General features: G+C 44.2%; 1 protein-coding gene across 1 annotated transcript in view; it reads left to right on the forward strand.

Annotated features, from left to right (window-relative positions):
* LOC306990299 (calcium/calmodulin-dependent protein kinase type IV) overlaps positions 1-26309 on the forward strand; it is an 87228-nt gene that overhangs the window by 50629 nt on the left and 10290 nt on the right. Inside the window, exons 9-10 of the mRNA XM_079596958.1 lie at positions 6521-6647; positions 6859-7011. Coding sequence (XP_079453084.1) covers positions 6521-6647; positions 6859-7011 — 280 coding nt within the window. The remainder of the gene's footprint in view (positions 1-6520; positions 6648-6858; positions 7012-26309) is intronic.

Consider the following 26309-nt stretch of genomic DNA (forward strand, 5'->3'; position numbering starts at 1 on the left):
CCAAAACGCTCCAGGACAGACCACAAAAAATTCCACTCAATTCTGTCGAACGCTTTCTCTGCATCCCATCTAACCCAGGGGCTTTATTACTGCTCATGGAGTCCAGGGCAGATTTCAATTCTTCAATTGTCACAGGACTGTCCAGTATATCGCGCTGAGAATCATTTAATTTGGGAAGATTTAAGTGTGTAAGGAATAAATCAAAATGTGTTGGGTCAGTGCTGGATTCTGAAGTATACAAATGTTAATAATAGGATTCAAATACTCTATTTACATCTTTAGGCTGAGTATATACTGAACCCTCATGCCTAATAGCAGATATGCTGGCCTTAGATTCACCGTCCTTCAACCTCAAAGCCAAAAGCTTTGTATGAAAAATTCAGCTCTATGCAAATATATAGATTTTAATTCGGATTTAAGGACGTTAACTTCTTTGGCTTTGATCTCAGAAAATGTAACTTTTAATTCCTTCTCTAGTAAATCAATTTGTTTTTCTCATTTGATTTTACGGCTCTCTTTACACTTTTTACTGAAGGATGAAACACGTATACATTTACCCCTTACAAAACATTTAACATTGGTTTCCACAATACTTGAGGGTTAGAAGCTGAATCCCTGTTAATCTGCAAAAACTCATTCAAAGAGCTGCGTAATTAAGCCACCTGTAGCAAGGAAGTATTAACCCTCTGGGGTCCTGGAGGTGTTCTGACATGCTCTAACATTTGCGCTTATTTCTGTTACTTGTGACATTTTCATGGCTAAAGTCTTATTACACTGCATTCAGCACAAACTCTGCTAAAATAATATGTCAGCAGCATGTATGTAAAAGTTTGTAGTTTTGAGATAATAACATTTATGCGTGGTTTGTGAAAATGACAATAAAAAATGTCTGAAACCCACTGAAACCCAAACTGATTATTGCTGCAAAACTATGTGAAAATCATCCTGAGCTCAGGTAAAGGACTAGATGTTACAATCCCGGAATCCACGTATCCCAAGATGGATATACTATAAGCAGGAAATAGGAGAGATATTGAGACAAGTGCTGAGGATCACTGGCTTCACTGGGGTCATCAGGTGGGCACCCTCCTTCACCTGGGTGGTCCCAGGTGAGCCCCCCTCGGCTTGTGATCCCCCCTTGCACAACTACGGTTACTGTCTACAGGCCTAGATACTATCCTTTCTCTTCAACCACAGCCATCGGCTGGCCTCCTCTGCTGCATTGGAAAGGGATTTCACAATCTGTTGCAGAGCCTGACCTCGCATTCCTAGGTCCTTCAAAAACCGGACTGAGGAGCGGCCGACAAACCCTCTACAGCCGACCTCCACTGGTTAGATCCTTACTTTCCACCCACGCTGCTCAGCATCAGCTGCCAGCTCTGAGTATTTTAGTCACTTACGTTCATACGCCTCCTCCACTGAGTCCTCCCATGACACTGTCAGTTCCACTAGGAAGGCCGTGCGAAGGGTGGAGGACCAAAAGACGATGTCAGGTCTAAGGTTTGTTACTGCAATCTCAATGGGGAAGTTCAACCGCTGGTTTAGATCCGCTAATAACTTCCAGTCTCGTGCTTTGTGCAGCAGGCCCGGATATGAGCTGGATCCCTGCGATCTACTTAGTGTTGTACCTGCACGAACAAAGGCCATTGATGGATACTGCTTGGCTGGCAGAGGAGGGAGGGTATTTGTGGCTGTTCGCTTGGCCTCAAGGCTGGCCGCCAAGCACCTTAGCACCTGGTTATGCCGCCATGTATAACGACCTTGTGCCAAGCTTGTTTTACAGCCAACCAAGATGTGCTTTAGGTTTGCTGAAGAGGGACACAGGGAGCAGGTGGCATCTTCCCCATACCACTGCTGAAGATTAGTTGGTGATGGTAAGACATCATAAACTGCTCGAATGAGGAAGCTGACTCGGTATGCCTCCATCCCCCACAGCTCCCTCCAGGAGAGTTTCCTCTTTTCTACGTCCTTCCAATGTGTCCATTGGCCTTGTTTCACATGTGAAACTGCCTTTGTAAGCCTCATCACCTGCTCCTGTTTGCGTACCTCTTCCACGACTAAACCTCGCCGTCGTAAAGGAGTTGCTTTGTGCCAGAATGGTACATTTTCCCCAACTCCTAGACCTTGTCTCCCCAACTGCACGCGCCCAACAATTTCTTGGTGCCTGAGAGCAGATTTTGCTTGCTCTAACGCCACAGCTGAGGACCACTTTCTTCCAGTCGATCGGGTAAGGACAGTTCTGGCAACTACAGTGTCTCGGGACTCTTTCAGAGTCATCTCAAGCCTCACCTTGGCACAATTAAACTCCTCAGTAAGGCAGGACACAGGTAGCTCTAAAACACCTTTTCCATACAGTGCTGTGTTGGTAATGCACCTGGGAAGACCAAGCCACTTCTTGGCAAAAGAGCTAACTAGCCGCTCCAGCTTTTCGACCTTGGAAAGAGGAATATCGTAGACAGTCAGTGGCCATATTAGGCGTGGGAGGAGGCCAAACTGCAGGCACCAGATTTTTAAACTGCCAGGCAAAAAGGTGCTGTCGATGCTCTTCAAGCCATTTTTGGTGACCTCTTTGAGTTGGACAACCTGCTCTGTGTCCTTCAATGAAGCGTCATACCATCGTCCGAGGCTCTTAACAGGTTTCTCTGCCACTGTTGGTATTGGTTCTCCATCAATAAAGAAACGATGCTCTGCCAACTTTCCTTTCACAATAGATACACTCCTGGACTTACAAGGCTTTATTTTCATTCGAGCCCACTTGATGGTGTTCTGAAGCTTGCCTAAGAGTCGCCGGGTACAAGCTTTGGTGGTCGTAAGAGTGGCTAGGTCATCCATGTATGCCCTGATTGGAGGGAGCCTGAGTCCGGCTGCTGAGCGCTCCCCCCCCCAACCACCCAACGTGACGCACGAATGATAACCTCCATGGCCATTGTAAAAGTCAGAGGAGAGATGGTGCATCCAGCCATTATCCCTACTTCCAAGTGCTGCCATGCAGTAGTATACTGCTCTGTTATGAGGCATAGCTGTATATCCTGAAAGTAGGACTGGACTATATTAAGGATCGGTTTTGGCACACCAAAGTAGCAAAATGCCATCCAGAGAAGATTGTGTGGGACAGATCCAAAAGCATTTGCAAGATCTAGAAAAACAACATGCAGGAACAACATGAATACTCATTCAGATAAGACAATATATTTATTTAAAATGTGTATGACATGTCTTGTGTAAGAAAGCTTTATGCGAATAAGCGTTAACCACCATGAATATTGAGTGTTTCACACCTGAGAAAGACAAGGACCCTCCCATAATGGCCCTATTAGGAGCTCTCAGGCACTATCATTACATTACCTTGAACAAAGAATGAGGAGTTTAAAAAAATAATGGCTTTTTGATTGTTTGGATTTATTTACAACACAACATAATCCAAAGATACACAACAAATGGCAAACAAAGCACATTATTTAACACACTGAACTAAAGACAGAGACTTAACCAGTCACACACCTTTGTGCCATTCCTGAAACATAGTACATACCTGTCATTTCCAAGGTGTTTGATTTTTCACTTTACCTCCTCATGCTCATGTTGAAGTCAGCAGGATGGGTACCTAAACAAAAAAATATATAAAAAACCTGTGAACATGCTGATATCAAGAGAAACTAGGGCTGCATGATTTTAGGAATACAGTTTAGAATTGTTCTGGTTAAAATTCCTTTTTAAAATTTACAAAATACACACACACACACACACACACACACACATATATATACTCTCAAACTCTCACAGCACGTGCAGGGAACATTCACTGAAGCATCGAGCAACAGTTCAATGGCAATGTGAAGTTTATGCAATAATAACACTAACTAATATAATTCAGAATTATTTCTTACCTTAAAATCGTTCTTGTCTTCAAATCGCGTTCTTCTTCTTCTGATGTAAATCCAATAATCTCACAGCGTGTCTTCCAAACTCGACGACAGCAGAGGACTGATAAAGTTTGGTGGCGCTTTGTTGTTGAGGTAATGGGCGCTTTCGCGCATGGACAAATTGCATGTATATATCTTTTGCGCGTGTGGTTGTGGTCACATTAAAACTAATGAGCAAGGCTTAGAGAAAATTGATATCTTGTTGGTTTTATACAAATTACTTAAACAGAGAATATTTGTTTTCGTTTTGAATCAGATCATTTAAAACTACACACTTAAATGTTTATAAATATCTAGAGCTCACAAATGTGTGACAAGTATTCGCTGAGTTTTGTTTATGTTTAGAGATGTGCTCAAGAAAAAAAAGTTCACGAGACGGAGAGGCAGAAAGCACACCCTGTTTAATTTCTTTATTTTACAAAAGCACGTTTTGTTTTGATTGTAAGTGGACACATACAAAAGTAGACATCTCACAGATTATTTTTTCATATTTATTAAGTCAGTCTATTATAACTGACGGAGTATTTTAAGTCTATTCAGCTGCTATGTGAAAAAAACCGCGCAAATCACACCGGTGTGATTGCCGAACCCAGAGGGTTAAATCTCCAGCGATTTTGTCTGGATCCCAACGATACAGAAGCTAAAGTAGTAATTATTGGGGAATGATCAGATAAAAGAAGTGTCAGAATATCCACTTTACTAATATAGGGAATTAGAGAAGGAGACATAAGTAAATAGTCAATCCTTGAATAGCTCTTGTGGCGAGATGTGTTAGACTGTCGTTAGAATGAGTTAAAACAACCAGAAATCCTTGCATCAGCCTTAGAAGCATGAGATCTGTCCAGCTGAGGATCCAACACATCATTAAAATCGCCCCCTAACACCATGAGACAGTCATCCAAACTCACAACTAAATGTAGTAATTCTTGAAAAAATAAGGGATCACCCTCGTTGGGTGCATATATAGACACAAAAGCGTATTTAGTATTATTTAAAGAGCCAACAGCATAGGTGATTCGGCCTTCTTTATCCCCACCAGAACGTATAATTGAAAAATTAGTAGAACGCCTAGACAATATCAGCACCCCTTTAGATTTATTGACGGCTGAAGAGGAGGAAATAATTTTAAAATTATCTATTTTGAAAGTGATGCACGTCAGCTGACTTCAAATGAGACTCTTGTATAAGGGCAAAGGAAACATTTTTACATCTTAGATAATCTAAGCATTATTGATTTCTAAAGAAACACGACAATGTATAAAAGGCTCCATTACCTTGTATCTTACATCATGGCCCCATAGAAGCAGTTATTGTAAAAATAGGCTAACGATTGCGTCATAACCACTCGACTCTCTGTCGCACAGTCGAGAAATTACCGTATAGACAGGCGGAGAAGCTCGCAAGCAATCGGGTGGACGTGGAGACGTAAAGTCCGATAAAGTCAAGGGAGAAGCCAATAGAGAGTCATAAATTTGATCTTGCTGCTAGCTCATGGACAGCTCCTACTCGCGCTCTTCGTCTCTGCGAGATTCGGAAGGGAATGATTCAGATTTCTCTTAGCACAGCTACTAGAAGACTTACAACTGTTAGACAGGTTGCTCACGTCACATCTACGTCGTCAAGTTTGAGCCTGCGCAGTACGCACAGCCATTAGGAAGTGAGTGCTTCTAATTGACTTCACTTTTCTCCGTTGAAACCTATGGGGTTGCTGTGTCCATCTTTTATATTGTCTATGGTCGTTTGTGCATTACGTTGCTCGAAGTATTGCCAGTTTACCCTGTCTTTACCGAGCGTTTCTGATACCTTGTTTGTTTGCCACGTTAATGTTTCTCTGCCTGTTCTTGACAACGGTTTTTGGATTATGGACTTGGATTAGTTTGCTGTTTGGACTGCCGCTACTTTTACCGACCCTGTGTACGTTTGTTGGATCATACTTGGTTGGTGTTACTGTGCTTAATAAAACACCACATATGAATTCAACTACTCTACTGAGTCAGTCATCATTACTATTAAGCAGCACAGCTGTTTTCAACTTTGATAATAATAATGTTAATGATAATATTTTCACCAAATCAGCATTTAAATAGAATAATAGAATAATTTATTGAGGATAATGTGACTCTGAAGACTGAAGTAATGGCTGCTGAAAATTCAACTTTGCATCACAGAAATGAATCACATTATGAATTACATTACTAAAATGGAAAACAGTTGTTTTTCATTATAATAAAAATGTCACCATATTACTGTTTTTACTGTGATCAAATAAATACAGCCTTAAATACAGAAGGTGAGCTTCTTTTAAAAACAGTAAAGAAATCTTACTCACCCAAACTGACATGTGTGTGTGAAGACTGCCACTGAATATATATATATATATATATATATATATATATATATATATATATATATATATATATATATATATATATATATATATATATATATATGTATTCATATCAGCCGATATATACATATATATATTCTGGGGCATTATGTGGATATAATTAGTGTGTTTCCCCATGCAGTTCATTGTACAAATTATAAATTGCAATTTCTCTGCCATCTGCTTCTGTTCTGTCTGTCTCCACCCTCAGGCTGTGTGGGTTTGAACCATTTTTCGATCCAAGGGGGGACCAGTACATGTACAGTCGCATTCTGAATTGTGATTATGAGTTTGTCTCCCCCTGGTGGGATGAAGTCTCTCTCAATGCAAAGGATCTGGTGAGTAATTCATGCTGCTTACATATCATTATTGTCCTTTTTGTATTGTATTGTATTTTATTGCACTGCAGATATGTTTCAAATGAGATGGGAGAGAAGAGTGTCAAAATATCAAAGGCAGATGCTAATTTGCTCTTAATAATTGTATCTAATAAGCTCTTTTTGTTTATTCATTATTAGCTGTTAGTTATCTTTTTTATGTTGTCTGTAGGTAAGTAAGCTCATTGTGCTGGACCCTCATAAACGTCTCACGGTTAAACAGGCTCTGGAACACCCATGGGTGCTTGGAAAAGCACCACGATTCTCCCACATGGACACAACACAAAGAAAACTACAGGAATTTAATGCTCGGCGCAAATTAAAGGTCAGTCATCATTAAAGGTCTGCCCTGCTATGTTTTAGTGTTCAATGAAAAAGAAAGAAAGAAAGAAAATCTTTACAAAATCTAGTCAACACACATGTGCCGAGTTCTTATAAATGTCCTTGTCCTCTTTGTATTTACATTGGTCTCATATAGTTAAAAAAAACTTTTTTACCATTAAGAAAATGTAAATGACTTGGACCTTGCATACAGAGTGTACATCATACTCTTTAAATATATATTTCAAGGTCAAAAATATTTTTAGCTGTAATTATTAATTAATAAAAAAAAGATATATATATATATATATATATATATATATATATATATATATATATATATATATATATATATATATATATATATATATATTTAAATATATAAAATTAAAGTCGCACCCATGACATGACACCACATCAGAATTGCGAGATATAAACTCACAATTGCATGATATAAAGTCATAATTGCGAGATATAAACTCACAATTGCGAGATATAAACTGATTTCCAATTCTGAATAAACTCGCAGAGTCTTGTTAGGGCCCAAAGGCCCTAAAAGGGTGAAGGCCCTATTGTTTTCCTATGGGTTATTAGGGCCCAACCCCTGAGAGGACACAGAGCCCTATTGTTTTCCTTAGGATTATTTTTTATTATTATTAGGGCCCAAGCCCTGAAAGGGCGCAGAGCCTTATTGTTTCCCTTAGGATTATTTGTTATTATTAGGGCCCAAGCCCTTAAATGGCGAAGGCCCTATTGTTTTCTTTAGGATATAAAATGTATATGTATATATATATGTCACAAATTCTCTCTCTCTCTCTCTCTCTCTCTCTCTCTCTCTCTCTCTCTCTCTCTCTCTATCGCTCTCTCTCTCTCTCTCTCTCTCTCTCTCTCTCATATATTTTGTGTGTGTGTGTGCACTGACTAACAACATAGTATTATATAATTAGATTAATAAAAACCCTTTAAAATAAATATTGTACTTATGGACAAAATACTTTTTGAGCGGCAAAAGATAACTTTGCACTAATTTCAAAGTGACCTATGACATTCCATGAAATAAAATCCATCTAAATTTAAATTATCTCATGGATCTCAGCATGATGCATTAGATGTGGCATATTCCGACAACTTAGATATGGTTCTTTATAATTTACCGGGTTTAACTTCATATTGCCCGTCGTACACAGTTATCCTAAAGGCACCGGGGTGGCGGTGCAACCGGCTTGGGCCCGTCATCGCTGCTTGCAGCTATATTTGTTATATTTATTTTATGACTTGTCTGGCACTTTTGGGGCTCTTAACATGCTCAAACTCTTGACATTTTACACACAGGTCAGCATGAAGTTAAGACATTGAGGATGATAAATTGCCAGCGGACTTTTGATATCTCAAACGGTTTGGTTGTGGCGAGGAAATTAATTTATGGTGGATAAGGGAAACAGGAAGTGTGTTATAACTTCTGCATACATTAACTGATCTTGATTAAACTTAAGCTGTGTGTTCATTGTAAGAGGCCAAACATGGATGTGACTATTGTGAGTCAAAGTTATAGCATCATCAACTGGCAGCAGGAAGTGTGTCACTTTCAAAATGCTTTGAAATCACCCTCTTATTTTTATCCGAATTGCTTAAAACTTTATCTGTATCATACGCGTAGGAGCCATATGTTTCAAAATCTAAGTTTTGTCCCACCCAACTATTTCCCAATGTAAGATTTTTTTTGCATTGCCTGCCTATCTCTGCCGATTTCGGAGTCTCCAAATGAGAGAACTAACGATAACTTGAATTTTCTGTGACCATCCTTGACCTTGTAAAAAGAAAAAGAAAAACTCGGACGACGGTTGACGTGACAACAAAACAACGACAGCATTCAGAGACTCACTTTGTCAAATGTTAGCTAATTAGCTAACTAGCTATATGCTATCAAAGCTAATGAACAGCCAAGCGTGTGTGAATGTGCCATTGATACGCGTCCATAACGTGTCCATACGTGTCCATAAACTATGTAGAAGTAACATTAGTCAAAATGTTCACATAGAGATGAGCATCCTACGGTACTTTAAGAGGAAGAGGACAGAGGAGAACGAGCTTTTAAGTTGTATGGATAGCTACATACAGTATATTCCAAAATTCACATAGTAAAAGCACTTTAGATCAGTAAAATTAGGCCAACGGCATGTCATCAGAGTTTGCATTGAAACCAGTTCTGTGTCCTGTCCTCAAACATTTGTTACTTTCCTAGACCGGAGATGAAGAGACCACAGAACAGGGAGAGTTAGGGCCAAGTGAGACACAGGTAATGGGAATATGGCAGAATGCTCATTTGTGTAGGATAACAGAATACATTGGTACTGTGTCCAGCTAATTTAACTAGTTGTTCTTATGATTATATATATTTGAATGTAAAATGAGTTCCCTTTCGTTGTCACTTCGAGTTACGTCGAATGACGACGAATGGGGTTCGCTTAGAAGCCTATCCTCTTCGAATATTAATAAAACGAGCCAATGGCAAGCAAATGCCATGGGTCTGCTGAATTTGCATAGCGTAACTCCGCCCCACTGTGTGGGTATATAAGGAAGTGAGCCGGCAACATGCAGATATGTTTTCGCTTTCGGAGCCAAGGTTATTCTTCACTCCACAAGCCATCCTGAGTTTCATCTCTGCATTCCTCTTCAAAACGAGCTTCCCTCCAGGTGTTGGTGTGACAGCGAGTTCCAGCGAGTGCACATTCCCTGCGATCTGAGCAGTGATCTGCCAGTGTGTGTGTGTTCTCTCCCTGGTCGCTTCAGCATCTGCAGGGATTTCTCCTTCTCTCTAAAAGAGCAAAGCGCGTGGCACGTCTTTTTAAAGATGCATCGCCCGTGCCCTTCTGGTTGTGGTCACTGGCTGTCTGATTTAGATTGGCACAATCGCTGTTTTGCGTGTTTGGGCTTAGAGCACGCTAAAGCAGCGCTTGTGGATGACTCATGTTTTCATTGCGGAAACATGACCATCTACGGTCGAGACTCAGTGATCTCGAAAGAGTGAGAGTCCCCTCATCCACACCCCGATCTACCAGCTCTAGTGCAAATAGAGCTGGTACTTCGGCTGGTGGCCAGGGTGACCTGAGGGTGACGGTGTGGCAACAACAACCGACGATTCGTCCTCGGGCCACATCCCCCTCTCAAGTGCCGCAACCCGCGAGCCGACCAGATGATGCGCTCGATCAGTCCCGGCCAACGGTCGGCGGCGGACCGGGCGCGCCGTCTGGCGCTCCTAATGACGATGCTATGTCGATCACAGCATCACAAGGTGGGCAGGAGTCCTCGGGAGATGAGGGGTCGGCTGTGCTGCCGCCTTCGGGCGCGTCAGCATTGCCCGATCCTGATCCTGAGCTGACGGCCATGCTTTCCCGGGCGGCCGCGAGCATCGGGTTAGAGTGCAATCCGCCACCCTGCCCCGAGCGCTCGCGTCTGGACGATTGGTTTTTGGGGGCGGCCGCCGATTCACGTCGGCGTCCAACCCCAATGCCTTTCTTCCCGGATGTGCATGAGGAGGTCTCGAGGTCCTGGAAGGCACCCTTGTCTTCCCGTGATCTCTCGGCGACCTCCTCCGCCTTTCCTCCTCTCGATCAGGCGGCTGTTTACGGGTACACTGGGGTACCTCTTGTTGAACGCTCTGTTGCGATGCAACTGTGTCCACAGAGTGCTTCTTCCCGTGGTGATCCTAAGCACCCCTCCAAGGCCTGTAGGTTTTCGTCGACCCTGGTGGCGAAGACCTATAGAGCTGCGGGGCAGGCAGCCGCCTCTTTGCATGCCATGGCCACTCTGCAGGTCTACCAGGCCCAGATGCTCAGGGACATGCACGAGGGGAGAACTGACCCAGGGCTCTTCAATGAGCTGCGTGCCGCCACTGACCTCGCTCTCCGGGCGACGAAAGTGACCGCACGCTCGCTGGGCCAGGTGATGTCCACTAGTGTGGTCCAGGAGAGACACCTCTGGCTCAACCTGGCCGATATGAGGGACGCTGAGCGGACTCGTCTGCTCGACGCCCCCATATCCCAGGCTGGCCTCTTCGGCGGAGCGGTTGAAGATTTTGCCCAACAGTTTTCAACCGCCCAGAAGCAGACTGAGGCTATCAAACACATTCTGCCCCGACGGCCCGCTGCTGCCTCCACCCAGCCGTCGGTTCAGACGCCTCAGCCTGCTCGCCGCCGAGGGCGCCCTCCCGCGGCTCCCGCCCCTCCCGCACGGCCCCAGCAGCAGCCTTCACCCGGGCCGCGTCGTGGAGGACGCCGCAGGCAGGCGCCACAGCCCTCTCCAGCCCCGCTAAACGCCAGGCCAAGCGGCGCTCCTGAGACGGGCTGCTCAGAGATGGCAATCAGTTTTTCACAGGAGATGGTAGCAGGACCACTCCATCCCCCGGTGGAGGGCCGGGGGAGAATCTTTTGTTCTCCACTCCCCGCTGCTCACCCACGGGTGGGCAGCACCCTAATGTGGTTAAAGAAAGAACTGATATCCCCATCTCTGAGCCCCCAGAAGGGAATGACAGTGCGCGCCGCCCACGGGCCCCGCCGCTCTCATCCCCTTCTGTCGCCAGACCCCTGCCAGAGCACGCCCCCGTGGAACGCTGGTCCTTCCCTGGCCTCCTCTGGCAGGACGCGGCTAATGACCGTGCCCCCACACCGGGCCGCTATGCCACCCACGTCCGGGCCGGTCATTCCGCTTCGCTGCACCCCCGCGGGGACGTCTGTCGTCCGCATGACCCCGCTGGCACAGTCCTTGGGAGCCTGGTTAGAGCTTCCCAACCTGTCCCGCTGGCTCGCGCGGACCATCAGGCTCGGCTATGCGATTCAGTTCGCGCGGTCTCCTCCCCGCTTCAGGGGAGTCCGCTTCACTATGGTCGGTGGCAATGCCCCTGTCATGAGAGCGGAGGTCGCCACCCTGCTGGCGAAGGGTGCGATCGAGACTGTCCCTCCAGCCGCAATGAGGTCCGGCTTCTACAGCCCCTACTTCATTGTCCCCAAGAAAACCGGTGGGTTACGACCAATCCTGGATCTGCGCGTCTTGAACCGTTCCCTTCACAGGCATCCGTTCAAGATGCTCACGGCCAAGCGCATTTTCGAATGTGTGCAGCCACAGGATTGGTTTGCAGCGATCGACCTGAAGGACGCCTACTTTCATGTCTCCATTCTTCCTCGACACAGACTGTTTCTATGGTTTGCTTTCGAGGGGCAGGCATACCAGTACGCGGTCCTCCCATTCGGGCTGTCCCTGTCTCCTCGCGTCTTCACGAAGGTCGTCGAGGCAGCCCTTGTGCCGCTACGGCAACACGGGGTTCGCATCCTGAATTATCTCGACGACTGGCTAATCCTAGCTCACTCTCGGGACCAGGTTTGCGAACACAGGGACCTAGTGCTCCGGCACCTAGCCCGTCTGGGCCTTCGGGTCAACTGGGAGAAGAGCAAACTTTGCCCCGTGCAGAGGATCTCTTTTCTCGGTATGGAAATCGACTCGGTCGCCATGTGCGCGCAGCTTACGAGCGAGCGCGCGCAGTCACTGCTGACTTGCCTGAGACAAATCCAGAGCAAGAGTGCGGTTCCACTGAAACTTTTTCAGAGGCTCCTGGGGCATATGGCATCTGCAGCCGCGGTAACACCGCTCGGATTGCTTCATATGAGACCGCTTCAGCACTGGCTTCACGATCGAGTCCCGAGGTGGGCATGGCACCAGGGCAAGCTCCGAGTACCAGTTACTCCGACCTGCCGTCAGACCTTCTCCCCGTGGACGAACCTCAGCTTTCTACGGGCCGGAGTGCCCTTAGAACAAGTTTCCAGGCATGTTGTTGTGTCAACGGATGCCTCCTCCACGGGCTGGGGTGCCATGTGCAATGGACATGCTGCCGCGGGCTCCTGGACAGGACCCCACCGCCTATGGCATGTCAATTGCCTCGAGTTGCTGGCAGTACGTCTCGCTCTGCACCGCTTCCGGGCGCTGCTCAAGAACCAGCACGTACTAGTCCGATCAGACAATACCGCGACAGTAGCGTACATCAACCGACAAGGTGGTCTACGCTCCCGCCGTATGTCGCAACTCGCCCGCCACCTCCTCTTATGGAGTCAGAAGCATCTGAGGTCGCTTCGAGCCATTTATATTCCGGGAGACCTGAACTGTGCAGCCGACGAGCTCTCACGGCTTCAGCCTCTTCCTGGAGAATGGAGACTCCATCCCCAGGCGGTCCAGCTGATTTGGGATCAGTTCGGGGACGCACAGGTAGACCTGTTTGCCTCCCACGACTCGTCCCACTGCGCCCAGTTTTTCTCCCTGACCGAGGGCACGCTCGGCACGGACGCTCTGGCGCACAGCTGGCCCCGGGGCCTCCGCAAGTATGCGTTTCCCCCAGTGAGCCTTCTTGCACAGACCCTGTGCAAGATCAGGGAGGACGAGGAGCAGGTCATATTGGTTGCGCCGCACTGGCCCACCCGAACCTGGTTCTCCGAAATTGTACTCCTCGCGACAGCACCTCCCTGGCCAATTCCTCTGAGGAAGGACCTCCTTTCTCAGGGACGGGGCACCCTTTGGCACCCTCGTCCCGATCTCTGGAACCTCCACGTGTGGCTCCTGGACGGGACGAGGCAGGTTTGAGTACCCTACCACCAGCGGTGGTGGCTACCATCACTTCCGCTAGAGCGTCGTCCACTAGACATGCCTACGCGTTGAAGTGGAACCTCTTCGTCTCTTGGTGCTCTTCTCACTCAGAAGACCCCAGATCATGCCCGATCAGTGTCGTGCTTTCCTTCCTGCAGGATGGGTTGGAGCGAAGGCTGTCTCCCTCCACCCTGAAAGTATATGTTGCCGCTATCGCCGCACATCACAGCGCAGTTGATGGTAAGTCCGTGGGAAAGCACGACCTGGTCATCAGGTTCCTGAGAGGAGCGAGGAGACTACAGCCTCCTCGCCCTCCTCTCGTTCTCTCTTGGGACCTCTCAGTGGTACTAACTGCCCTGCAGAGTGCTCCCTTTGAGCCTCTGCAATCAGTGGAGCTTAAGTTCCTGTCAATTAAGACAGCCCTCCTGGTTGCTCTGGCCTCCATCAAGAGGGTAGGGGACCTGCACGCATTTTCTGTAGACGAAGCGTGCCTGGAATTCGGGCCGGCCTTTTCTCACGTGATCCTGAGACCCCGGCCTGGATATGTGCCCAAGGTTCCCACCACTCCCTTCCGGGACCAGGTGGTGAACCTGCAAGCGCTGCCCCTGGAGGAGGCAGACCCAGCCTTGGCATTGCTCTGTCCAGTACGCGCCTCCGTGCTTACGTAGACAGAACGCAATGTTTCAGGACCTCAGACCAGCTCTTTGTCTGTTATGGTGGGAAGCTGAAGGGAAAGGCTCTCTCCAAGCAAAGGTTGTCTCACTGGATAGTGGACGCCATTGCTTTGGCTTACCAGCAGCAAGGTCGACCGTGCCCCCTTGGTGTGACGGCCCACTCCACCCGGAGTGTGGCCTCCTCTTGGGCTCTAGCGCATGGCGCCTCGCTAACAGACATCTGCAGAGCTGCAGGCTGGGCGACACCCAACACATTCGCCAGATTCTATAATCTCAGAGTGGAGCCAGTGTCCTCCCGAGTACTCGCTTCAACCAGCCGGTGCTAGGACCCGCTCAGGTGTCTTCGCTTGCTCGCCATTCCACTCCACGGACTGGATACGTGCGATATTCTCCTCAGGTGAGCCTGATAAGCCCTGAGTTCCTCCAGCGCTGTTGACGTCAACGCCAGAGTTATGCCTCCGGCAGCTTTCGCGTTGGCTAGGTGCCACCATGTGCATGGTTCCCCCGCTGGGCGACCCCCACGTGTGTATTCCACTGTAAGCCTCCTTCGAGCATGTGTCTTTCCCTTGGCAAGCCAGTCTGCCACCCCTGGGGTTGAAATACTCCACCCTACGGGCTGGACACCCCAGTGTTCTCCGTATGCACCCCCCTCCGGGTTATATGTGTTTTCTTAAGTCCCCCCCCTTCGGGCGGGCACTGATTGCATATTTCCACTGTGATATGCTTCCCAGTGTACCTTGGTATTCCTGTGATAAGTAGGAGTCCTTCGTCCGTGCTAGTCTCACGACAGGGAGCTCAGACTTACGCAGGGCACTGGAAGACAGCCGAGGTGGCGTGATTGGACTGGGAACCCCATTCGTCGTCATTCGACGTAACTCGAAGTGACAACGAAAGGGAACGTCTCAGTTACGGATGTAACCCTCGTTCCCTGAGTAGGGAACGGAGACGTTACGTCTTCGTGCCACTTCCGCTGTACCGCTGGAACAGCCTGAGTTCAGCTTGGCTCCTTCAGCGAAGAAACATATCTGCATGTTGCCGGCTCACTTCCTTATATACCCACACAGTGGGGCGGAGTTACGCTATGCAAATTCAGCAGACCCATGGCATTTGCTTGCCATTGGCTCGTTTTATTAATATTCGAAGAGGATAGGCTTCTAAGCGAACCCCATTCGTCGTCATTCGACGTAACGTCTCCGTTCCCTACTCAGGGAACGAGGGTTACATCCGTAACCGAGACGTTCTGTGTCCTCAAAGATTTGTTACTTTCCTAGACAGGAGATGAAGAGACCACAGAACAGGGAGAGTTAGGGCCAAGTGAGACACCGGTAATGGGAATATGACATAATGCTAATTTGCACTGCAAACCCTAACGCTTAAAATAGTTAATTGTTTTGAGTAGGACAAACTTAAATTAAACTAATTAGTTCAGTCAAATTCACTTTTATGAGTATTTTGCACTTTTTCTTTCAAGTTCACAGAACTGATATATTTTAAGTAAACTTAACTGTTTCATTGTTTTGAGTTTTATGAAATTATTTATTTTAATTTAGACGAATTTAAGTTTAACTGAAATGGCTGGGATGTCTATTTCCCAGCATGCTTTGCCGATGGCACTCGAAATGCTAAAATTAAGTGTAATATAATATTTTTGTGCAAGATTAATGTTAAGTGGGAGATTTAGTAGTGATGAATGTTTTGTTATGCTAATTTGAAAGAATTTCTGTTAATGTTGGTTTTAGGATAGTTACCATCATGGTGACAAGTGGTGCATGAGATTGAGGCCTCATCCACACTACTGCTTTTCAGTTTTGAAACGGAGAATTAAAATGAATACGATCTCCGTCCACACCAGTGTTTTAGCTGCGTATTAGAATTGATCTCCGTCCACATTAAAACGACTGAAAATGCAGATCACGTGACCATTCACCAACACTGGGCATGCGCGTGCCGGTGTTAACAAGCACATGTAGTTCAGTTATAGCATTGTAAAATGCAGAATTTACTTGCACAACAGCTGCTAGCAAAGACATCAACGTCAGTAACACTTGTAATTCGTTATACATGTTGCAGTCACTAGCGTTACGTAGTCCAGGCTGTTTTTGTATGTTTTCTTCACATTGAGATTACATGAAAGTTGTAAGTTAATTGTAGGAATTAGTGTACTCATAAATTTTAATTTTTCTCAACTTGAAATGTTTAAGTACAAAATAAAAATCTGCTAGTTCTGCTTACTTAAACTTTGAATTTCAAAACTTAAAAAATTTGAGGCAATTGATTGCCTTAAATGTTTTGAGTTCTGCCAGCTTATTCGGGTTTACAGTGGGATAAGTCAAGTCAAGTCGCCTTTATTTACATAGCGCTTTAATATTGTCTCAAAGCAGCTTCACAGTGATAACATGAAAATAATACAAAAAACAATTTCATCATTGTCCACCTTTAAGGCAGATCTATAATATTGTTGAATATTAAATGTCCCCAACTAAGCAAGCCAGAAGGCAAGGCAACAGCGGCAAGAAATCAAAACTCCATCAGGTGACAGAATGGAGAAAAAAACCTTGGGAGAACCCAGGCTCAGTCAGGGGCCAGTTCTCCTCTGGCCAATGAGTGAACAGTGTATGATTATGATTCAGGAGCATTTGTTGTGGAAAATTACTCAATATTAAAACCTGGATGAAGGAGACAAAGTCGATTCTCAAGAGATTAAACAAAGTATTTTATTTCATGCATGAAATAAGACGTTCAACATACAGACAGTGTCTAAGTATGAGAAGGCCCATGGCATTCTCACGCAGAGAGCATCTGACATGAGAAGGCGAAGGCTAGTCCCTTTCGCCAAGGTTATATACCCTAACACACCCTGTGTAAAAATCCTTTGTTACCTTAAATGGAGATGTCTTAGCTCATTATCTCATGTCCAACCCAAATTCTAACTGGTCTGAGCAACGTCATGTCTGCAAAAGTTTCCTGTTCTTTGCTGCTGCTCTCTTTCACACATCTTGTCTATCTTTAGTTCGATCAAAGCTGCGCACATATTTTTCACACATAGTCTTTCACATGACATAGTGAACATTTTGTTCCTTCAAGCTTGTTCTAACTTACATTTATAAAAACTTAGTTTTATATCTTTAATAATGTGCTTTTGATTATATTCTTTTAAATGCTTATGAGTAAAAATGAATCTTCATCGTTAATAAAAGTTGTACCCATCTAAAAGTAAAAGAAACACATCTAAATGTAAAATTTCCATAACAATCCCCCATATGTTCATTCAAAGAACATACACACATTTTTACATTTACTCTTCCATAATCATAGTAATTCACAACAGGTAAATTTTTCCATGGTTACTTAATTTCCTAGTCAAACTCATGTTCGCTCTTGTTCTCATAATCCTCATCATCATCAGCCACTAACACCTTAACTTCGTCCTCTGGTGCTCTACTTATCACTGTTGTGTATTCCCCTGGACTCATTCTCACCATTGTGGCAGTCACTGCCTTAGCAGTGATTCTAGAAATACAATTCATTAAACATGGAATCATTAAAAGAAAAATCAAAATGAAACATCCGATTGGCATAATGGTACTTATTAACAATTTCGTCCACCCCTGCAGGCCCAAGAACCAATTATCTAGTGAAGATTACATTTCATCTGGAGTGGCTACGGCCATTTTCATGTGTTCTATTATGTCTGATACTTTTTGAAAGACGTCAGTCAAATTAAAACAACAAGAGGTTACTAACATTTTGCATATTTTCAAATAAACCTCCTACATCTAAAAGTCCTGGATAACAGCACCCCATCCATTTCTTAGGAAGGGTGTGCACATACTGTTCAAGCTGTTGTCTCTCCGAGGTCATCGTCGTCACCTGGACATGTGATATTTGTACCATTAGATGTTATACATTTGTTATTATTCATGATTATCGTGGTTTTACAGTGTGCTGTACCAGCCATTATTGCCCCTTGTTGGGTCCCTAATTTACATAAACATACGTCGCCTAATTGCGGTTTCACTGCCCATACCCTGTCAAAGTCTCTAGTACTGTGTTCTGATGGGTTCTGACTTTTGACTTTCTTTGGAGATAATTTGATTTCTATAGAATTTTCACATTCAGTAATTTCTACATAGTACATGGAATTAACCCTATTAATTCTCCTAAATTTTCAGTGATTTCTTCTAATTCCAAAAACTCTGATTACCTCCGTACACATATTGCCCTTGACATGGATCCTTACAAAAATACATGGTCTTACCCCATTTTCCCTTTGTCATTTTCACCTCTATATGCTATCATCTCGTGCTAGGCTTACAGCCACACTAATTAAGAGGATAAGATTTAGTGACCTATTGCCACACATTACAACCTTGTCAGGCGAGAAAATGTTCTTGTTTGGACGATATCAGTCCCGTTTCTCGATGTATTTTTGGTCTCAGGGCAGGTCTAGTTGATATGATCAGACAGGTTATTTCAATGCCCACGCCGTTAAAGTTCCACAAAGTCCTTGATACAGTCCTGACCACTCCTGAAATTGCACAATCGTCTCTTACTATTGATTCGTCTGCTCTCCAGTGACGGTGGTTTTCAAATTGGTAACCTACGGGATGACACGCCTCTGGTTAGTCTGATCTCTGTTTGGCACTCGTTAGATTTGAGTGGGATTCTTCTTCCGTTGCAGCTACCGCATGAGCTAGATCCTCGACTTTCACCGCATTGTGAGTTGTCAGCAAAACCTGGAATGGTCCCTGTCACCTTTTCGCCTTCCAATGCTTTCGTCTCAGATCCTTTATCAACACGAACTCTCCTCGGAAGCTGTGCAGGGCCGTCTCAGCTGGCTCTGGAACTGCTGCCTGGACCTGTTTTGAGATATCACAGAACACCTTATCCAGCTCAACACAATATTGCAACATGTCATGCTCACAAATAGTGGTGTCAGGCAATGTTCGAGGATTTCGTGCCTCCCAGTCCATCTGAGGTGGGCGAGCAAACAGAATCTCAAATGATGAGAGCTGTGCGCGTCCCCTCTTTCTCATTCTCATGTAAGTTAGCTCCTCCCGCTTCCGGATGTACCCAGGAATGCTTCAACTGCTGAAATTGCACTGTTTACAAAATGTGAACCATTGTCACTTAATAATTTTTCAGGATTTGAAATTCCCATGGTGGGACAATTTCTTGTAGGAATAGTTTTGCCATTCCTTTTGAATCTGCCTTTGTTGTTGGCATGGCTTCTACCCATTCTGAAAACATGTCGACTGCCACTACGCAGTATTTCTTTTTGTCAGATTTTGATAATTCAATATAATCGAGCATTACATTTGAGAATGGTCTCTGCGGCCTGGGATGCCCCCCTGTCTCATTGCCTGACCCCTGCCCACATTGTTAATACCACAAATCAAAACATCTGCTGCAAAAATCTGCTGCCACTGTGGAAAAAAACTTTGGTAAATCAGTTATTTTGCATAATAGTAAACATCTCCATTTGTTTCTGGGGCCCCATTGTCCATTTTTATATTCACGGCCTGCCTTCTTCCATTTCTCTTTATCATAGGCAGAAGCGTTTTGTTACATCGCTTCTGTCACCTAGTTCCTCATTCAGCCGTATTGCTATGGTTATCTGAACAGGAAGTTGAGCTACAGCCTTCGCTGCTAAACTCTGACACCCTGTTTTCCTTAGAAACGTCATCACTACCCGAAGTATGAGCCTGGCACTTACAAACTGCCACTTCCTTTTTAGTGGATACTGCATTTTATTTTGCCTATTTTCAGATTTAGGCTTTATTTGAATCGGCTCACAATCTGCAATCAGACCTACATCATTTTTTATCAGTAGCCCATAAACATTTTGGAAACTCTCTCCAACCCGTCTGTTATGACAGGGAGTTGTGTTAAACTCAGTCTGTTTAGTTTCACTTCCTCATCCAACACTGTGACTGCTCCCAAACTTCTGTGTTTCATGACATGGCTATTTGGTGCCTTCACTTTGGCAGATCATTCTTTTATGATCTATTATGACCCAGTCGGTCAGTTCATGGCACCTGGCCATGAAGGGACCCGCGTCACGCCATTCAGCCTTCACTGGTTTGGCCAGCGATATGAGGCTTGTGCATTTTCCATGTCATAAAACACTGTCTGTTTGTCAGTCAATTTCACATTCAAAACACACCATTGGTCAGTCCCATACACATAGTCAGTCGTCCCAATTTCTATGTCAACATTAAATCATTGCTGCGCATATTCATCATCATGATCAGTGCTTACATGAGAAGTGCAATGTAAATCTGAGTCTCTCATAGATTCAGAAGATGGCAACACTCTATCATGAGCCGCTTTGTGGTCAGACATGTGTCAGAAATTTGCCATTCATATACAAACAGAGAAAAATCCTCTGTGCTTTCAGTTTCATGCGTCATTCTCATGTCAGCTGATAAGCCCTGATCGACACAGTAAACAAAAACACCCTACTTACAAAGTAAATCCCTTCGCATTAAATTCACTGGGCATAACTTAGTAATTTAAAAAACAATGCACATTATTATTTTATTTTTCCCCTTCAATTAAACACTCAAGTGTTTTCGAATATTGTTCTATGACCACATGACCAGTTGCACTTCTGGAAGAAGTCGTCTTCCCAGATAGTGGAACTGGTTTTTCAAACTTTGTCGCTTTAATTACCAAATTGGAAGCTCCCGTGTCAAGCAGAAATAGTAAAGATACGTCATTAACAGTCATTTCTATCAAGGGTAAAGAAAAATTAGCCTTATAGAAAACCCTAGCAAGCAAGTCTTCATTGCATAGAGCATAATCAGAAAATAAAGGTAAATTATACTCATCTGCTGGAGAGACAGGAACCCCGTCGCTCACCCCCTCCTCCTCCTTTCAATCCGCCTGATTCCTGCCTTTGCCGTGTGGGCAATCATTATACCAATGTCCTTTAAGTCCACATTTGAAACATTTGTCTGGATCATAGGGCTCTTTGCGTTGTTTTTGAAATGGTTGACAGTTTCGTCCTTTTCCACGACCACGACCTCTGCCTCTTCCTCTGCCATTGTCTCTCTGGTTCTGTTGGTGATGGTTGGAGTTGTTGTTGCCCATATACACACCTTGCATTGTCACCAGGGCCAACATGAGGTCTTTGTCTTGCTTGGCTGCGTTGATTTTTCCGCTGCGCTTTCATGATGTCTTGCGTGTTGTCTCATTTCTACTGTGGAGGCCAGTTGCCATCCGACACAGCTCTTTTGAATTGCTTTTGAACTATCACTGTCCAATCCATCCAAGAACAAAGTCTTTACTTTCATTTTCTGGAGGGCTGCAGAGTGGTGGCATGGTTCTTTGTGTGGTGCGTTAGGAACTGCGTGATCCCGTCCTTCTGCGGCTGCTGGAATCTGGTTAGGATTGCGAGGAGGTGGAAGATGAGCCGGATGAGTCCTGTCCTCCTCTCTTATTCTCACAAAACAAAAACAAACAAAAAAACAATGCCATTATAGGGAGAAGAAGAAACAATGTCAGACGTCATTTTTCAAAGATACGTCATTTTTAAGATTGCATAATGCGTTTCTCTATGTGTCTTGTCTTTCCTCTTGACAACGTGAGTAGACCAATTTTGCTTTTGTTTTTGTCAAATGTGACACGCTTAAACCCCCATTGAACCCATATTGCTCTTTTAAATACGGCACATATTCATGATACCAAATTCCTATTGCTTTGTCCATTATTTTTTATGAACCCTTCGAGAAATCAACCTGTTCTCCATCCTTCTTTTTTGAATTTTCGTTACCCATTTTTACTTAGACAATTTTGTTTGTTCAATTTCCCTATATTAATTAATTTTATTAATCCATATTTGCGTATTTTATTAATTATTTTATTACTTTATATTTACCTATACATTTTCCTCTTTCCTTCTTCTTAATCAACAGTATTTATATTTGCGTATTTAAATATCTTCCCCCGCGTGGTCACCACGCACTATATTTACTGTGTTAATTCTCCTCTCAGCGTGGCCACCACGACATGCCTAAATTCGTCAATCTAGGACTTTCAAAATTGCCTGCCTCCGTCGATGCAGGTCTTTCCCAAACAAGTGCCTCCTCTAATGTCCGAACCTTACTATCAGCTTATTTCGAACGAGCACCTTGTCTGGTGTTTGAGAAATTTTCTATCAGACCTATTCTCAAAACTCTGGCCCTTTTAGAGAAGAATTAACACATGGCATTTGAGAACTTACTTTTAGGCTTATTCTCAAACCCTGTTTGGAAACGCTTATTCCAAAACTCTGACCCTTTTAGAAAAAATATTCAATACGCAAATCATTTTCTTATCCACCATGTGAATAATTTAAATTTTCTCTCACCGTCTTGTGAGTCTCACTGTCTGTGAGTTCTTTAATTGCGTCCACCTAGGTCGTCGTGAGGAGTTGAACAATTCTCTTTCCTCAAGCTTGAGGATATCGAGCCGTAGAGTGTTCTCTCGGGATGGCCAGTCAACTGTTCCCCTCACGACGATCATCGGTTTTGCAATCGCATCCTCGTCGCCATTTGTTGTGGAAAATTACTCAATATTAAAACCTGGATGAAGGAGACAAAGTCGATTCTCAAGAGATTAAACAAAGTATTTTATTTCATGCATGAAATAAGACGTTCAACATACAGACAGTGTCTAAGTATGAGAAGGCCCATGGCATTCTCACGCAGAGAGCATCTGACATGAGAAGGCGAAGGCTAGTCCCTTTCGCCAAGGTTATATACCCTAACACACCCTGTGTAAAAATCCTTTGTTACCTTAAATGGAGATGTCTTAGCTCATTATCTCATGTCCAACCCAAATTCTAACTGGTCTGAGCAACGTCATGTCTGCAAAAGTTTCCTGTTCTTTGCTGCTGCTCTCTTTCACACATCTTGTCTATCTTTAGTTCGATCAAAGCTGCGCACATATTTTTCACACATAGTCTTCACATGACATAGTGAACATTTTGTTCCTTCAAGCTTGTTCTAACTTACATTTATAAAAACTTAGTTTTATATCTTTAATAATGTGCTTTTGATTATATTCTTTTAAATGCTTATGAGTAAAAATGAATCTTCATCGTTAATAAAAGTTGTACCCATCTAAAAGTAAAAGAAACACATCTAAATGTAAAATTTCCATAACACATTACAGGTCAGAAGTTCAGAATGAATCAGAGTATTTGTCCAGTTCCGGTTGGTTGAAGTCGGAGTGGAGAGGAAGAGAGACTGGTTGACACTTCAGGTCAGCGGTGTCGTCGTGTCCTGGCACTGGTCCTTCATCAGATCTGGATACGGCCTGGTTCCGGTGGACAGCGGTAAACCTCGGGATAGACAGAGAGACTAATATTAGCGTAGACGCCATCCTTCTTATGATGTACCAAGTACATCAGGATTTACGGGAAGTGTTCCCGGTCCCGGCTGTTCTAAACTATGCAGCCTAACATTGAATTATAGAAGTCTATAATGTGTTATGTGTATGCTAGGCCGAAGAGATGTGTTTTTAGTCTAGATTTGAACTGACAGAGTGTGTCTGCTTCCCGGACTGTTCCAAAGTTTTGGTGCTAAATAGGAAAAGGATCTACCGCCTGCAGTCGATTTTGATATTCTAGGTATTATTAACTGGCCGGAATTTTGAGATTGCAGTAGACGTGAAGGACTATAATGCGTTAAGAGCTTGCTCAAGTACTGCGGAGCTAAACCATTTAGTGCTTTGTAAGTGATCAGCAAATTTATTTTTTTAGGGCCCCAAATTCATTTATTTTAAAATTTATACGATGTTTAATAGGCAGCCAATGCAGTGTTGACAGAACGGGGCTAATATGGTCATACTTCCTGGTTCTGGTAAGAACTCGAGCTGCTGCGTTTTGGACCAGCTGTAGTTTGTTAATTAAGCGTGCAGGGCAACCACCCAGTAGAGCATTACAATAATCTAGCCTTGAGGTCATAAACGCATTAACTAATTGTTCTGCATTATTCATTGAGAGCATATGACGTAATTTAGATATATTTTTAAGATGGAAGAAAGCGGTTTTACAGATACTAGACACATGACTTTCAAATGAAAGCTTGGTATCAAAGAGCACACCCAGGTTCCTAACCGACGACGAAGACTTAACATAGCAGCCATCAAGTGTTAGACAGTACTCTAGGTTATTACGTGTGGAAGTTTTTTGTACAATAATTAGAATCTCTGTTTTTTCTGAATTTAGTAGTAGGAAATTACTAGTCATCCAATTTTTTTTATATCAGCTATGCATTCCGTTAATTTTGTGAATTGGTAGGTTTCGTTAGGTTTTGAAGATATATTCAGCTGAGTATCGTCGGTATAACAGTGAAAGCTAATTCCATGTTTCCTAATAATATCTCCTAATGGTAGCATGTACAGAGTGAACAGCAGCGGTCCTAGTACTGAGCCTTGTGATAACAGAATACATTGGTACTGTGTCCAGCTAATTTAACTAGTTGTTCTTATGATTATATATATTTGAATGTAAAATTAGTTTATCGGTGAAGCTTTATAATGATAAGCTACATGAGGCACTTTGAAATCAAGCCTAAACAAACTACTTGTCCTGCCTATAAATTTGATACAGAAATTTATTTTATTTTATCACTACGGGGTAGATACGCAAATTTTCCACAATACTTTATCTGTAGAGTGATGCCTGGGGCTAAAGCGTGCTGAGACTGTGTTTGTGGGTGGTTTGAGAAAGGTGAGACAAACAACATGCCGACGTGGTCATGCTCTCATGAGAGAACATGACCACGTCGGAATGTTGTTCATCTCACCTTTCTCGTAAAGGCTTGAGCTGCTCAGCGTGCCAAATGCTGTCGAGCTGCCGGTTGAAGCGAGGGTTGTCACGGCAACCCAGCACACGTCGTTCGGAGCTCTAGATGCACGGCTAGACTCAAGTGCCTCAAACGAGTTGGAGTCCCCTGATCTATACCCCAATCTAGTTCCTCTTCTGGTGCACCAGAAAAGGACTACTTCGTCGAATAGACAGGGTGACCTGAGGATTACAGTGAGGGCTTCCTCGCCCGGTAACCAATCCCTGTGGGCCCCTCACTCGCATTGCAAATATGCTGAGACTGCGTTCGTGGATGGTTTATGTTCTCTCATGAGAGCATGACCACATCGGCACGTTGTTCGTCTTGGCTTTCTCATAAGGGCTTGAGAATTCACGTGCTGTGTGCTGTCGAGTTTGATGGCCACGTTCATTGTCTCACATGCCTGGAAGCTTCTCGAGGGCATTGGAGGCTCATGCTGAATTTGATTCAGACTTTGACAGCCATGCTTTGCCGGGCTACTCTGGGGGACGCAATGCGTAATCGTATTTGCCCGCCCCCATGCCTTCCCGGATGTGTGTGAAATTTTTTGGCTGTATGGAATAGACTTGTAGTCAAGACCACCTAAACCGAGACCAAGACACTACCAAGACCAGAGGGCACACAAGACCAAGACCAAGACAGACCAAGTCGAGACCAAGACCGAGACCAAGTCGAGACCGGAGGGGGAAAAACAGACTAGTGTTGAAGCTAAGCAATAACTTGTATGAATTCAAGAACAGCAGCATACTAGGGTTAAGCCGCAGTTTACATTCAATACATATTAGACGGTATTACTTCAACTACATAGGCAGAACAATACAGAGACAGACCATGTCGTGTGTGTGACTGTGAGCTCACTGTAAATGTTTTTGCAGACTGGGTGAGATCAACTATGTAGCAATTGCATGACGCCTTTTACTGCACTATTGGACTCCCTTAACTTTTGTGTACTGTTGAGGACTGACATGACTGGAACTGACTGGTTCATCTGAAAAAACATCAAACATCATCTTGCTCCTCCAACAACTGTCTAAAGAATGAGAAATATGTAACCAATTGAAATTATACTTAATGTGTAATCAAATTAGGCCGAGCCCACGTAAAATTGGTCTCACATCACTAGTATGGAAGCATATTGGTGCCAATATGGCAAGCCTAACATGCCT

This window comes from Phoxinus phoxinus (assembly GCF_949152265.1).
Source record: "Phoxinus phoxinus genome assembly, chromosome: 22".
Taxonomy (NCBI): Eukaryota; Metazoa; Chordata; class Actinopteri; order Cypriniformes; family Leuciscidae; genus Phoxinus; species Phoxinus phoxinus.